Source organism: Choloepus didactylus, chromosome 15 (assembly GCF_015220235.1).
Source record: "Choloepus didactylus isolate mChoDid1 chromosome 15, mChoDid1.pri, whole genome shotgun sequence".
In the NCBI taxonomy this organism is placed as follows: domain Eukaryota; kingdom Metazoa; phylum Chordata; class Mammalia; order Pilosa; family Megalonychidae; genus Choloepus; species Choloepus didactylus.
This window is the reverse complement of record NC_051321.1, coordinates 36,034,203-36,050,413: the sequence shown is the minus strand read 5'-3', so window position 1 is coordinate 36,050,413 and position 16,211 is coordinate 36,034,203. Positions and strand designations below refer to the sequence as shown.

At 35.9% G+C, this 16,211-nt stretch overlaps 1 protein-coding gene across 1 annotated transcript in view; it reads left to right on the top strand.

The window, feature by feature from the left end:
• The window catches only part of PI4K2A (phosphatidylinositol 4-kinase type 2 alpha), a 42,306-nt gene that overhangs the window by 23,162 nt on the left and 2,933 nt on the right, over positions 1-16,211 (top strand). The window contains exons 5-8 of the mRNA XM_037803678.1: positions 6,685-6,746; positions 8,376-8,475; positions 9,224-9,357; positions 9,855-9,914. Coding sequence (XP_037659606.1) covers positions 6,685-6,746; positions 8,376-8,475; positions 9,224-9,357; positions 9,855-9,914 — 356 coding nt within the window. The remainder of the gene's footprint in view (positions 1-6,684; positions 6,747-8,375; positions 8,476-9,223; positions 9,358-9,854; positions 9,915-16,211) is intronic.

The window sequence follows — 16,211 nt, the reverse complement described above, 5'->3', positions numbered from 1 at the left end:
ACCGAGAATCCTACATCCAGCAAAGCTGTCCCTCAAATATGAGGGAGAGCTCAAAATATTTTCTGACAAACAGGCAGTGAGAAACTTTGTGAACAAGACACCCACCCTACAGGAAATACTAAAGGGAGCACTACAGAGTGATGGAAGACAGGAGTGTGTGGTTTGGAACACAATTTTGGGAGATGGTAGCACAACAATGTAAGTACACTGAACAAAGATAACTATGAATACGGTTGAGAGAGGAAGGTGGGGAGCATGTGAGACATCACAAGAAAGGAGGAAAGATAAAGACGGACTGTGTAACTTGGTGAAATCTAGAGTATTCAACAATTGTGATAAAATTTACAAATATGTTCTTTTACGAGGGAGAACAAGCAAATGTCAACCTTGCAAAGTGTTAAAAATGGGGAGGCATTGGGGGAGGGATGCAATCAGCATAAGCTAGAGACTGTAACTAATAGAATCATTGTATTATGCTTCCTTTAATGTAACAAAGGCGATATACCAAGGTAAATGCAGATAAGAGGGGGGGATGGGGAGGCATGTTAGACACTTGACATTGGTGGTATTGTCTGATTCTTTATTCTACTTGGATTTAAGGTTATTTTTCCTTTTGCTGCTTCCTAGCTGTCATTTTTTTTTCCTCTTTCTTTTGCCTCTCTACCTTCTTTGATTCTCCCTCCTGCCTTGTGGAAGAAATGTAGATACCCTTATATAGATAGTGGTGAAGGTGGTAAACACATAGATATATGACCATACAGAGAACCATCTATTATTTACTTAGGATGGAATGTATGGTGAGTGAACAAAACCATATTAAAAAAAAAAAAATGGGTTGATGACAAAACCTCGAAGGCAATATAGTGAGCGAAATAAGCCAGAGACACAAGGACAATTATTGCAGGGTCTCACTGATAGGAACTAATTACAATATGTAAACTCATAGACATGAAATTTAAGGTACCAAGATATAGGACAAGGCTTAAAAATGGGGAGTGGTTGCTTAGTATGAGCAGAATGTTCAATTAGGATGAACTTTAATGTTTGGAAATGAACAGGGGTGTTGGTAGCAAGATGTGAGAATAACTAACAGTGCCGAATGGTGTATGAATGAGGTGGAAAGGGGAAGCTCAGAGTCATATATGTCACCAGAAGGAAAGTTGGAGGTCAAAAGATGGGAATGTATAAAACTGAATCCTATGGTGGGCAATGTCCATGATCAACTGTACAAATACTAGAAATCGCTTCCATGAACCAGAACAAATGTATGACAATACAATTAGAAGTTAATAATAGAGGGGCATATAGGGAAGAAATATATACCTATTGCAAACTATATACTACAGTTAGTAGTATTTCAACATTTTTTCATAAACAGTAACAAATGTACTATACCAATACTACGAGTCAACAGTTGAGGGGGGTTGGTTAGGGATAGGGGAGGATTAGAGTTTCCTTTTCTTTTTTTCTTTTTCATCTTTCACTGTATTTCTTGTCTGAAGTAATGAAAAGTTTCTAAAAATTGAACAAAAATTAAGTGTGGTGATGGATGCACAGCTGGATGAGGGTACCCAGGGGCAAGTGACTGTACACTTTGGATCTTTGGATAATTGTATGGTATCTGAACAATCTCAATAAAAATGAAAAAAAAAATATGAGTTAGACTTCAAAATTTGTGAAACATTAATGGGGTTGCAAATGCCAGAATTATACCAAAAATATCCAGTTCTTTTTTTTTTTGCTTGAATACTTCATATGTATTATGTGTCTTTCCTATTCCATCATATCATTAGGTATATAATATCTAATTATGTCTCTTTTTGTAATAATATTGTTTGGGGGGTTCAGCTTGTTTCAGCCTAATCCAATTTACGTATTCCCATTAGCCTTTTACCAAATGGTTTGGGTAGTCATTGATGATATTTCTTTCTTTACAAGGAGCTGCAAAATGGTGATATTTTAATTCTTTCATTACTTTTGCATTACTGGTTGGACTTCTAAAAAGAAGAGTTTTCCCTCATTAACTCTGATAAGACGGGATGAATACTTGATTCTTTCCCTTTATTTCCTGGTTTTTAGATTGAGGTAGTGCACTAACAAAATGCAGAGGTGGCCAGTGAGGTCTTTTTAAATTATTTTAAGTATTTGTGGTACATCAGTTTGTTCCGGACTTGTTTAGTACATTTTCTACCTCAAAACTGAGATCAGTAAATTCTCTGTGGAGCTCTGGTTCTTGTTAGTGAGAAATTATATTTAGATACTAGAATCTGGGTATTAGGGATTCTCATTGCTACTGGGTTGATTATTGCTTCTAGTCCTTTTCAATGCAAAGAGCTAGGAAAAACTTTTTTTTTTTAAGAGAAAAAGACATCATAAATTTATACTAAACATTTCCATTTCAGATTTAACATTACAGGATTTTGGCTTAACTTTTTTGTTTTATATTTGTATCTCTTTTCTCTTGTGTTCTTTTCTAACATTAGGGTAATTCTTTTCTTTATTCAAAAATATACACAAACTAGTTCCAAAATACCAATACTAATATTATTACTAACAGTGTGAATACTGGATACAGTTGAAGATTTCTCTATAATTATTTTTGTCTTTATGATATATTCCATTAGGGGTGTGTATTGAAATCATAGTGTTTTTTGAATCACTTAAAATATTTCTTTTCTTTGTGATTAAGTCACTAATTTGCTATATAATTAGTTTCATTTTGTTTTTGATTTTTAGGAATTTCTTTTTTCTTGTTTTAATGTAATTGTTGCATTTTCTATAAAAAATTTAGATTCCAAAGTCAAAACTACAAACAGGCTATACTTAGAGAAGTTTAGCTTCCATCCCTGTCTCCTTCAAACTTTGTTGTACTTTTTCCCCATAGGTAATCATTTTTATTAGCATTTGTGCTGTCCTTCCATTAAAAATAATTATAAGCAAATATATTGTATTTTGCAACCCCTCCCCATTGAGAATTGCATAGTGTACACACTGTTCTGCACCTTGCTTTTTTCATGTAACAATACATCCTAGAGAGCACTCTATAGCGTAGCAGAACCTAGACATTAGAAGATTTGTATGCAGATAGGAATTTTTTAGTTTTTTTTTTAATTTCTAGCTTAATTGCTCTGTGATCAAAGAACATACACTGTATTATTTCACTTCTTTGAAATTTGTTGAGACTTGTTTTATGGCTTGTCCTATAATCAATTTTTATAAATGTTGTTTGTATGTGCTTGAATGGAATGTATATTTTGCAGTTGTTGAGTGCAGTTTTCTTTATATCTCAATAGGTTAAATTTGTTAATTGTATTGTTCAGATCTTCTCTTTTTTTTTTTTTTTCTGGTTGTCAGTCATCATGAATGTAGCTTTGTGATATTTCTCTTTACATATTTTGAAGCTATGATATTAATTACATTCAAATTTGAAATTGTTATATCTTCCTGGTAAGTTGTACCTTTTAACATTATAAAATGTTCTTTATCTCTGGTAATGCTTTTTGCCTTTCAGAGTCTACTTTGTCTGATATTAATATAGGTACATCAGCTTCTTTTTAGTTTTTGCATTGTATGTCCTTTTCTATCCTTTTAAGAATACTTTCAACCTTTCTGCATCATTATACTTTAGATACATCACCTGTAAGCAGGAGATAGTTGAATTTTGTTTTATTTATCCAGTGAGACAATTGTTATATTTTAATTAGAGCATTTAATACATTCATCTATAATGAAATTATAGATACATTTGGATTTTCATCTATCATCGTACTATTTGCTTTCTGTTTTCTGCCTGTTTTACGTTCTTTTTTCCCCTTCTCTCTATGGTCTTTTCTCTCCTCTCTTGCCTTCTTTTGAATTATTTTAAAAAAATTATTTCATTTCCTCCCTCTATTAGCTTAGAGGTTGTGTACTCTTTGTCTTATCCTAAAGATGACCATATGAATCCTCGATTTCCCAAAATCTAATATTAATTAGTACTTTCACTATTTTCTCAGACAATGCAAAGACCTCCCTTAGCTCCATTTACTCTTCTGTGGACTTTTATACTATTGATTATACAAAATGTGTTTTAATTTTATATATGTTTATGTGTAGATATATGTGTACATATTTACATATGTATATGTGTATTATATATGTATGCATACATGTAATTCCACAGGACAATATTGTCATTACTGTTATTACTGTTATTAATAAACTTCTTATTATGGAGAATTTTGAACACATACAAATAAACAGAATAATGAACCTGCATGTACTTGTCATCCTAGCCACAATAGCCATCAATCCATAGCCAGTCCTTCCCTATTCATACCTCCTTTTACCTGTTCATTTATTATTTTAAAGCATATCCGAGATATAATTTCATTCATAATTATTTTATTGCAAATCTCTAAAAAATAAAAATTCTTAAAAAAATCACTATGCCACTATCACATCTAAGCAAAAATAACAAGATTTACTAATATATTTACCCATTTTATTGCTCTTTATTCCTTTTACATCTCCATCAATCTGTTTGAGATCCTTTTCCTTTGACTTGGAGAATGTTTTAGTACTGGTTTGCTGGTGATGAATTCTCTGTTTTTGTTTTTCTGAAAGTATATTTATTTAACTTTTACCTTTGAGGGATATTTTTACTGGGTATAGAATTTGGGTTTGGCAGTTGTTTTACTCAGCTATTTGAAAAGAAACTGTTTAATGGTCTTCTTGCTTCCATAGTTTCTGTTGAGAAATCAGTTGACAGTATTATTGTTGCTTTCTTGAAGGTAATCTCTATTTTTCCCTAGCTCCTTTTAATATTTTCCCTATCTTTGGTTTCCAACAGTTTTATTATGATATGCCTAGGTATAGTTTTATTTGTATTTATCTTATTAGGAATTTACAGAGCTCCTTGAATCTGTCATTTGATATCTTTTGTTAGTTTTGGGAAATTCTCAGCTATTATCTCTTCAAATATTACTTCTGTTGCATTTTCCTCTCCTTTCCATCTGGGATTCCAATTACATGTAAATTAGACACATGTCAATGTATAGACCCTTTACCACCCCCACCTCCCGTGCTTCATTCTGGCTGTTTTCTTCTCTCCTGTTTTCCAAACCACTACTTCTCTCTTTAGCATTAAACTCATCTATTGAGTTCTTAATTTTGGTGGTTCTATTTTTCAGTTCTAGTATTTCTATTTGATTTTTTTTTAGATTCCTTTTTTTCTGCTGATATTAAAATCTTGCCTTTAATCATCATGACCATATTAAAAGTTTTATCTTCTTGAACATTTTAAAGTCTGTATCAGATAGTTCCGTTTTTGGAGCCCCTGTGGGTTTGCTTTAATTTTCTGTTGTTTCTCTCTTGTGTGCACTCTCTCTCTCTCTTAAATTCAGTTTTACTGAGATATATTCATATACTATACAGTAATTCATGGTGTACAATCAACTGTTCATAGTACCATCATATAGTTATGTATTCATCACCCAAATCTATTTTTGAACATTTTCCTCACACCAGAAAGAATAAGAATAAAAAATAAAAGTAAAAAAAGAACATCCAAATCATCCCCCCATCCCACCCTATTTTTCATTTAGTTTTTGTCCCCATTTTTCTACTTATCCATCCTTACTCTGGATAAAGGGAGTGCGATCCACAAGGTTTTCACAATCACACTGTCACCCATTGTAAGCTACATTGTTATACAGTCGTCCTCAAGAGTCAAGGCTACTTGGTTGGAGTTTGATAGTTTCAGGTATTTACTTCTAGCTATTCCAATACATTAAATCCTAAAAAAGGGTTATGTATAGTGCATAAGAATGTCCATCATAGTGACCTCTCGACTCCATTTGAAATCTCTCAGCCAGTGAAACTTTATTTGGTTTCATTTCGCATCCATCCCCCTTTTGGTCAAGAAGATGTTCTCAATCCCGTGATTCTGGTTCCAGATTCATCCCTGGGAGTCATATCCTGTGTTGCAAGTGTATCTCTCTTTTTTAAAAAGTATTTTAAAACTTATTTTTTATTATTGAAAAATTCAAACATATATAAAAATAGTTTGGTTTTTTTTAATTCATATCGTCTTGTCTCTTTATGTGCTTGGTTATTTTTGATTGTCACGTACTATGTATCAGAAATTATAGAAGTATTCGACACCTAGGATGCTGATATAAATCCTGTCTGGAAGATGTTTGCTTTTGGTAAGAAGTAGCTAGGGACACCAGGCAATTCAGGATCACTTTAGTCTAATTTCAGGTATTGAAAAGAAGCTGGTTTTTTTCCCTGGTATAGACCTTCACGTCTCAACACAAAGCATGGGTGATTTACCAGGGTCTCCTCTTACTTATCAGGCACTGGGTTATATTTTTTCTCTCTCTCTAGTTTCACAAGGCTGTTAGAACACTGTTCCACCTCTCACCCTCTTAGCTCCCAAATCAGCAGGTGATCTAGGGGAAAAGAAGCCACAAATGCCAGGTTCCCCTCTCTGGATTTCCTTTCCTAGAACTTGACACTTTAATTCTTCATGGTGTTGTTAAAATCTCCAGTGTCTTCAAGAGATTTTAAAATATTTTATCAAGCTTTTGTAGTTGTTCTCAGTAGAAGGGTTGGTCCAAGCTTCCAAAATACCTAGTCCACAATTACTGGAAGTGGAAGTCATCCCTATTTTCTGTACTAACTTTATATTTCTGTTCACAGATCGGGGCAATGATAACTGGCTGATTAAATATGACTGTCCAATGGATAGTTCTAGCTCTCGGGTAAGTGATCTGTATCTTGAATAAGGGGAAAAGAAGGGTGTCTGCCAAATACGGAAGTACAAAAATGGTTAGAGATTTAGGTCACATAAGTTCATAAGAATGAGGATAGCACATGTATTTAAAATGGATAGAAAGGTTAATATTTGGTATGTTTGTCTGTGGTTTGAGGAAAATATTTCAGAATGATACTAGGCATAGCATGAAGAAAAAGTTCAAATAATTTTGGAATGTATTACATACTATATTCCTTCCTTAGAGATTCACGTTGTTCAGTAGTAGCATAGTAAAGGTCTGAGGAGTACAACATTAAATGAACCTGTTTAACTTTGCTTGACCCAGTGATTTCTAAACTTTTTTTGACCATGGAGCACTTTACTCATGACAGAACACAATTGCATGGAACACCAGTTAGAAAAACTGCTCCTGTAACTTGTTTTACTTTGATTCCTGTTATTCTCCATCATACTTCTCTACCCCTGCTTAGTCTGCATGTTTCTGAAAATTAGTGGGAAGGCTTCCTGAAGAAGGACATTGAGGTTGGTTTTTATTCCTCATAGTGTTTTTACTTTCTTCTCTAATAGTGTTTCTCAAATTTTGTGCATCAAAATCACCTGAAGAGCTTATTAAAAATAGTGCAGACTCCCCAGGCCTTTCCCCCAGAGATTGATTCACTGGGTTTGGAGTGAAACTCAGGATCCAAATTTTTAATATAGTATCCCGGGAGATTCTGATGAGGGTGTCTTGGAACTACAGTTTCTGTTCCTGTGATGGCACCAATGAACCTGAAGCATGTAGCCAGGTAACAGTCGTGAGAGTTCCTGATATGGGTTTTCACAGGCAATCTGCCCCACTCTGTTTGCATTCAGTTCTTGGGTCTTTCCTTTTTATGTATCACTGAAGAAGGGGAACAGACCCCCTTGTGTGAGAGCAGCCAACTCTTACATTACATAATTGTTATCTCACTGGAAAATATGGTCATTATCAGTGAAGTGGCATCTTGAGTCAGGTCCACACAAAAGCACCTAAAATGTTCTAAATTTGATCATGGGGCTGTATGTGCGACCATGTGATGATACTATAAACCAGTGATTATATACTTTGAATGATTTCTATGCTGTATGAATATATCTCAATAAAATTGCATTAAAAAAAAAAAGACCTTGTCAACTGACATTGATTTGTCTTTCTTCTTTTCATGTTGTCAGGATCCTCATTGCCTTTTCCTTGGAGTAATGGCTTGTAGTTATCGCTTGTTACTGCCATTTCCCATCTTACTGAGGGCTGTGGCAACTCCTAGATCTTAGAAAGGGATATAGTATGTAATGTGTTCCGAATTTATTTGAACTTTTCTTCATGCTATGCCTATTAATGTCATTCAGAAATATATTCCTTAAACCACAGATAGTCAACTCTCTAAGATGAGAAAAGGACTCTGAGAACCTTGAACAATCCAGGTTAGAGGTAAGGTACTATAAATGCATGAAGTTCAGGTAAAAATATGGAAACCAGTTCAGAAGATAGCTCGGAATACATTGAATAAGGATGGTGCCTGAGGGGGTTGAGATGGGTTGCTTTGCTTCTTTAAAGGGCCTGACATCCCTAAGTAATTAGTTTTTCCTTACTTTTCAGGACACAGACTGGGTGGTAGTGAAGGAACCTGTTATTAAGGTGGCTGCCATAGACAATGGGTTGGCTTTCCCACTGAAGCATCCTGACTCTTGGAGGGCATGTAAGTCTCAAGACCACTGAGTTCTGGCTCTTCTCTTGCTCAGTCTCAGTTTCCTCATCTGTGCAATGAAAATAATAGTACCTCTAGCATAGGATTGTTCTAGGAATTAATGGGATACCGCAGATTAACACAGTGGCTGGCACATGGCAACTACTCCATAACGTAAGCTATTATTATAATTTTTAAGTTATATTATTCCCATCAGAAGCATCAAGTTGTGCTTTCTCACCTCTGCTTTCCATTCTTCTTGTTTTTTCTGAAGACTGTCTTAAATTTATCCTAATTGTATCTCTTAAATAGAAGCTCTTAAATATGGTCAGTGTTCTGTCTTCCTTGGTGACATCCTGGAAGCCAACCCCTGCCCCATTATAACTGAGAAAACTTTGGGGTAGAAATACAAGAAGGGGTCACTAGCCCCTTTTGCAGCACTAGTCCATCTTTTCAGAAGGATTCTCTCAATGTCTCATTGGCAAATAATTGCTTTTAGAGGCTTGCATCTAGGAAGGTCATGTACTGTCTAGAAAAGAGCACTGTCTCTGGGAATACACAGACATGGGTTTGAATCCTCGTTCCTCTACTTAACTAGCTGTGTAACTTTTATAACTTTTAGGGTTAACTTGTAAGTTTTCTATTCTGTGTACATGAGGGAAGAGGGGTTCTGTCTTTTGTGGTGCTCTGATAGGTAGAGGACACAGATCGGCAGGAACTTTTTCAACACTGTTTGTTATCTGGCCTTTCCTCTTTTCAGATCCTTTTTACTGGGCCTGGTTGCCCCAAGCAAAAGTTCCATTCTCTCAAGAAATCAAAGATCTGATTCTTCCAAAGATATCAGACCCCAACTTTGTCAAGGACTTGGAAGAGGACCTGTATGAACTTTTCAAGGTTAGCTCTAGGAACCTCAGTCTTATTGCCATAAAGAAGGAATTCCTAATGGTATTTCTAATTGGTCCTGATACAAGCCAAGAGGGAATGCCTAAAACTCTTCTGACTTGAGTTAGCCAATGGCAAGATTCCCACATGTGTACAGCAGGATCTATTTTGTATTGGTTTGAAAGTGGCAGCTGTGATGAATCACCTTAGTTTGTATCCTGTCCATCATGTGGCTGCAGTGTATTTGCAGCGCTCTCATTTGCAAATGGATCATAACAGCCTGGAGTTCTGTTGAGCTAAAAATGAGACTCAGGACAAGATATTTCCTTGTCCTCTGTTCCTTCATCTGTGAGATGGAGAGCTGTGGTGGTAGTTGACTTCACCAAGCCTCATAAACCCCAGGTAGATTTTCTTTATTGGAAAGTTTACAATAAACTAATAAATTATAATAAATGTGTTTCTCTGAAGGATTCACACAGGTTTCATCTCCTTCTGCCATTTTTTTGCAGAAAGATCCTGGTTTTGACAGGGGCCAGTTCCATAAGCAGATTGCTGTCATGCGGGGACAGGTAAGCCTGGGACACTCTCCAGTTGTCTTCCCTGGGATTTCTCTGGGAGAGGTATATCTCATGTTGAGCAACTGTGTAAAGTTTGTGTTTTATACCTCTTTTTAGTCTATGATATACATTTTAGCCCTCCCAAATCTCCCACCTCTTCCATGGTCTCCAGTGCTTTGGGAAGCTCTTATGATTGCTTATCTCTGTGCCAGTTGCTGGATAATGCATTGGTAAATGAACTCAGTCCTCAGATTGCTTGAGGCAGGCAGTATAACATGGTGGTTAAGAGCTGGGTTCAGAAGTCAAATCAGATCACCACTTACAAGCCCTGTGGCCTTGGGCAAGAGCCTCTGCTTCCTTGTTTATAAAACGGTATGGTAATAATAATTTGCAGAGTTGGCCAGAGGCTTACATGAGATAATGCATATCAAGTGTTTAGTACAAGCATTGCCTGGCACATGACAAACGCTCGGATATTAGCTGTGGTTATAATTTTTATTGTTACAGTTATGTGTCATTCCTTCTCTTTCCACTTCACCTTCCAAAAGGAGCTAAGGAAACCTAGGGTACTGTCAGTCTTCCAAAAGATAGTAAAGGTTATGCTTGAAAAATGGTTTAAAAACCCTGTAGGTCATTGGCATCATGCCTGTCACTTTAAAAGTCTTCTCAAAGAGAGCCAGGAGGCCTGGTGGTTAAGGGCACAATTATGGTCAGAGTATCTGGGTTTGAATCCTGGCTCTGCCGTTTACTAGCACTGAAGTCTTGGTCAAGTTACTTAATCTCTCTTTGCCTTAGTTTCCCCATTTTGTAACATGGGATTAATTATAGTACCTGCCTCATAGGGTTGTTATGAGATAAATAATTTAAAATTAATTTAGAATAGCTCCTGGCATGTCAAAGTATTCAGTATGTGTTAGCTGTTATAATTTTGTATACAGAAAAGTCAGCTTCTCATACCTTTAAAGGACAAGAAGGTCTTCCCAGTCATAATTATACATACATTTACTTCTTCCCACCATTTAGCTGAAGGTTTTGGTAAGAGAAACTCTTGGGCTTGCTGGAGCCCATATTACCCTAGAAATGGAGTAGACAGAGGTTTTAAGAGCTGCAAACTCCTTGAATACTAATAATGTGGCCTTCCTACATTTTCCAAGTAATGTGAGGGACCAATTAGGCTGGAAGAATTTTTGGAAATCTTAAAAACCTAATGATGTACTCTGGTGTTATAGAACTCAGTGTAAAGGAATAAACTTGATTCCCAACTTATGTAGGCTGTGCCTGTTGCCCTGTCTTTTCTAATCCCTTCCCATCTCAGTCCCTTCCCAACACCATAGCAATTCTTCTACCACATTACTCAGTTAGGGCCATTACCTAACTGAGTAATGTGGTAGGAGAATGCAATTGTATCTTTCTATCCAGGGGTTCTATCTTGTGCTCTTAATGTCCTTTGAAAGGATTTTGACTTAGACCTCACCTGTCTACTAAGACCATAAGGTTCCATGAGTGTCCAGCTTCTCCCAACACAAAGGTGGCCAGTGTATCATTCACATCTCTACTTGTCTACTGTTTATACACCAAAGCAAAATGAGCCTCTTTCTTACAGAAATATGACATACCACAGGGAAAAGAGGTTGTAAAACTATCTACCTACCTGAGCCAAAGTACAGAGTGGGCTGTATAAGGGCCTGGGCCAAACAGGAAGAGTTAACCCCCAGAGGGACAAAGGTGGGTGATAGAAGTTGTTACTCACCATAAAGGCTTATAAATGGGGGTTAGATAGAGAGCAGGGTCTGAGAGAAAGCCTCTTTAAAAACAAACATTTTCCAACCTTCTATTTTGAAAAATTTTAAACCTTAGTAAGGTTGAAATGGGGGTATCTTCTAGATTGACCAGTAGTTACATTTAGCCACATTTGCTTTACCTCATATCTCTATATATTACCTAGCTATCTAAATAGCTAATTACCTATATAACATCTGTATAATTTCTCTCTATATATATGTTTATAGAGAAATATATCTCTATATAAATATAGATAATTTCTCTTTATCTGCTCTCTCTGTATTTATCTATATATGCATATAGATATCTATATCTGTCTATATAGATAGGTAGAGATAGATAGGTAGATAGATAATGTTAGACAGATAGAAAGATAGGTTTGTTTTTGCCAAGTCTTTTGAAAGGAAGTTGTAGGCAGTTTGACATTTTACCCCAAATACCTCACCCCAATGAAGATGGCGGGATGAGATGCTTCAGGACTTTTTCCCCCCACAGAAGCTTTGAACAGCCATCAAAATTTGATGCTCAAAGTTCCAGAAAAGAGAAAAAGGACTTCAGTAACAGGGCAAGTGCTGAATCAAGGAAAAGGCTACTTAGAAGCAGTAGGACTTCCTGGTGCCCTGGCTGGCCCCTCCTCTGTCACCTCACTGGCTTGCCATAGAGCTGGCATACACTCCCAGTGTGGATCCCTGGTCCTGGTTCCAGGGGGAGCAGACTGATGCTTGTGTGCATATTGGGAAAATGTATGTCTGGCCCAGTCTGTCTGGTGGTGGCCTGAGAGACTCGCTGTCCCAGAACTTGCTCTGCATGTAGAAGGCTGTTCCCAGAGCTCTCCTACAGAACATTGTGGGAGGTCAGTCAAGTGGCTGCCTGCGGAAGGAGTTACTGGCTGTAGGACATATAGTGTAGTGCCTTGGATAGTGAGGAAACTGTTTCCTAGGAAAAAGGGGAAATTACTATCTATGTAAAGGGAGGAATTCCTGTGGCCACATGTGCATGCCAAAGAAAAGACACATGCATAGAAAACATCAGGAAGGCCCCTTTGCTTTGGCCTGGATCTGTTCTCTAAATTCATTGTATGGATAAGCCCAGAAGCACATTCACACAGATCAATCTGCAAAGACTAGGAAAGGTGTTTTATTTTTTTCCTTCTTTTTTGTTTTTTGTTAGCTCCTGACATTCAAAGAAAGCTCTTTCATAACACTAGCTGGATATAAGCTTCAGAAACAGATGCCTCAGAGTCTACATTCCTGTGATAACACATTAAAATATCAAAATGCCCAGGTTTCAACAAAAGATTATAAAACATACACATAAACAGGAAGTGATGGCCCAGGCAAAGGAGAAAATTAAAGCATTAGAAGCCATCAATGAGGAGGACCAGACCTGGGAGATACCAGACAAAGATTTTTAGAAATTGAACCTATGATTGCTTAAAGAACTAAAAGAAATCAAGAAAGCGATAGATGAACAAAAAGAATATCAATAGAAGGATGGGAATTATGAAAAGGAACTAAACAGAGCTAAAGACCACAGTAACAGAAAATAAAAATTCCCTTGAGAGATTCAACAGCAGATTGGAACTGGCAGAAGAAAGAATCAGTGAACGTGAAGATGAGACAATTGAAATCATCCAGTCTAAGGAGCAGAAGGAGAAAACAATGAAGAAAAGTGAGCAGAGCCTGAGGAACCTGTGGGACACCATCAAGCATACCAATATATACATTTTGAGAGTCCCAGAAGGAGAAGAAAGAGAGAATGAGCAGAGGGAATATTCAAAGAAATAATGGCTTCAGAATGCCCAAATTTAGCAAAAGACTTGAGTATACCCATCCAGGATGCTCTATGAATGCTCATGAATGCTCTTATGAAACCCAGATAGACCTACACCATGGCATATTATTATCAAACCATCAAATGCTAAAGATAAAGTGAAAATTCTGAAAGCTGTAAGAGAGAAGCAATGCATCACATATAAGGGAATGTCAAGATTAAGCGCTGCTTTCTCATCAGAAACCACAGAGCAAGATGGCAGTCAGATAACATTTAAAGTACTGAAAGCAAAAAATTTCCAACTAAGAATTCTAGATCCAGCAAAACTGTCTTTCAAAAATGAGAAAAGGGTGTTTTGGGTGTTCTTTTTTTACTTTAATTTTTATTTGTATTCTTTTTTTGTGGTAATGAAAATGTTCAAAAATTGATTGTGGTGATGAATGCAAAACTATATAATGGTACTGTGGACAATTGATTGTACACTGTGGATGATTGTATGGTTTGTGCATATATCTCAATAAAATTGAATTTTAAAAAATGAGAAAGGAATTAAGACATTCCCAGATAAACAAAAGCTGAGGGACTTCGTCACCACTAGACCAGCCCTACTAGAGATATGAAAGAGAGTTCTGCAAGTTGAATGAAAAGAACACTAGATAATTGATCAAAGCTGCATGAAGAAATAAGGATCTCTGGTATGACAAGGGTAAATAAAATGCCAGTATTGTTTTTTTTTTTTTTTTTTTTTTTGTAACTCTCCTTTTTACACCCTAAAGGATCTAAAAGTACAAGTGCATGAAATGTCATGATAAAACAGTGGTTTTGGACTCGTGATATGTAAACATGCAGTTTATAAGTACTCCATAAAGATGGGGGTATAGGAATGTATTTTGTGTATACTATTGAAGTTAAGTTGGTATTTAAGCAAATGAGATTGTTACTGATTTAGGATGTTAAATTTAAGCCTCACGGTAACTACAAGGAAGATTATCAGAGAATATGCAAGCTTGTAGAGACAGAAATTAGAATATAGGTTTCCAGGGGTGGGGGGCAGGGGGAATGGGGAGATAATGCATCATGGGTCTATGGCTTCTGTTTGGGGAGATGGGAAAGTTTTAGTAATGAAAGGTGGTGAGGGTACTGCAGCAGTGTAAATATGAGTGAGTCCACTGAATGGTATGCTTGGAACTGGTTGAGAAGGGAAAGTTTATGTTTTATATATTTTCCCACAATTAAAAAAAGGAAGAGCAATTAGAGAGATGACAATTAAATGCAATATGTGACCCTGAACAGGACCTAATAATGGAAGAGAAAAGGGCCAAAAGGACATTTTTGTGATATATGAAAATATTGGAATATAGACTGTAAGCTTTATATCAATGTTAAATTTCTTGAACTTGATAACTGCACTTAAGGTGGTTACATAAGTGAATATTTTTATTTATAGGAACTATATATCACAGTAGTAAATGTTCAAGAAGCATGATGTATACAACCTACACTAAAGTGTTCAGAAAATAGACTGATAGATAAGTAAACAGATGAATAGATAGATGGATTGATCCATAGATAGAATGATATGGCAAAAGTGGCAAAATGTTAAAATTGATGGATCTGGGTATCTGGAGGAATAAAGGTATATTGAAGTTATCTTTATGGGATTTGTATTATTTTTGTAACTGTCCTGTTAACTTTGAAAGTATTTAAAAACAAAAAGTTTAAAGAAAAAAAAAAAAGTAATTTCTCATAGGATTCCATTCTGACTTCTGACCTCTGTTCCAGATCAATCTTTGCCTCTCTGTGGGCCAGAGGATATTTGTGGCTTGGGGGCTGTGTATCTTTGTGCTCATGTGGTCTGTGCCTGTGTGTGATTTGGGGGTGTGGCCTAGCTTACCCTCCCTTGTATGTGTAGCTTGGCCATGAAAGCTTCAATATCTAGTGATTTAAAGAAAGTTACCATAGGACAACTTTAGTTTTTGAACTGCTCCACCAAAAAGATAAATGATAACAGTTTTGACAAGGGGTAAAAATATGTCCCCATGGATGCATATGAGAAACATTTGTAAAATACTGACAAAAGATAGTGAGAAGCTAAATGTAATGTGGTATACTAGATGGAATTCTAGAACAGAAAGAAGACATTGCTGGAAAAGTTGGTGAAATCTGAATAAAGTCTGGAGGTTAGGTAATAGTAATGTACCAATGTTAATATCTTAGTTTTGATAAATGTACTGCGGTTATATAAGATGTTACCATTGGGGGAAACTGAGTGAATACAACTTCTTTGTAAATCCAAAATTATTCCAAAATAGAAATTATATTTAAAAAAAATAATGAGGAAGAAACAGTGATGGAGGAAGAGTACAACTGAAATGTTAACTTTTTAAAAAAATGATTTTTTATATAATGAATAATTCATAGTCTTTGTAGGAATATCATAAAATACAGATAAGCAACAATAAACAAATAAAAATCACTTGTAATTCCATAACCCAGAGATAACTACTGCCAGCTTCCAGACATTTTTCTATTTAGACAGGTAGATAGGACTATAAAATTTTAGGAATATAAAGTGGGGAGGGGAGTCACATGTTTATACTGGTTTCTTATCTCCTTTTATTTCCACTAACAATATTGTGATCAGCTCTCCATGGCAATACATTTATTTCTACACATTTTAATTGCTTGTTTCTTATTTCTTAAATCAATTAATCCCCTATTCTTGGCATTTATGTGATTTTCACTGTTACAAAC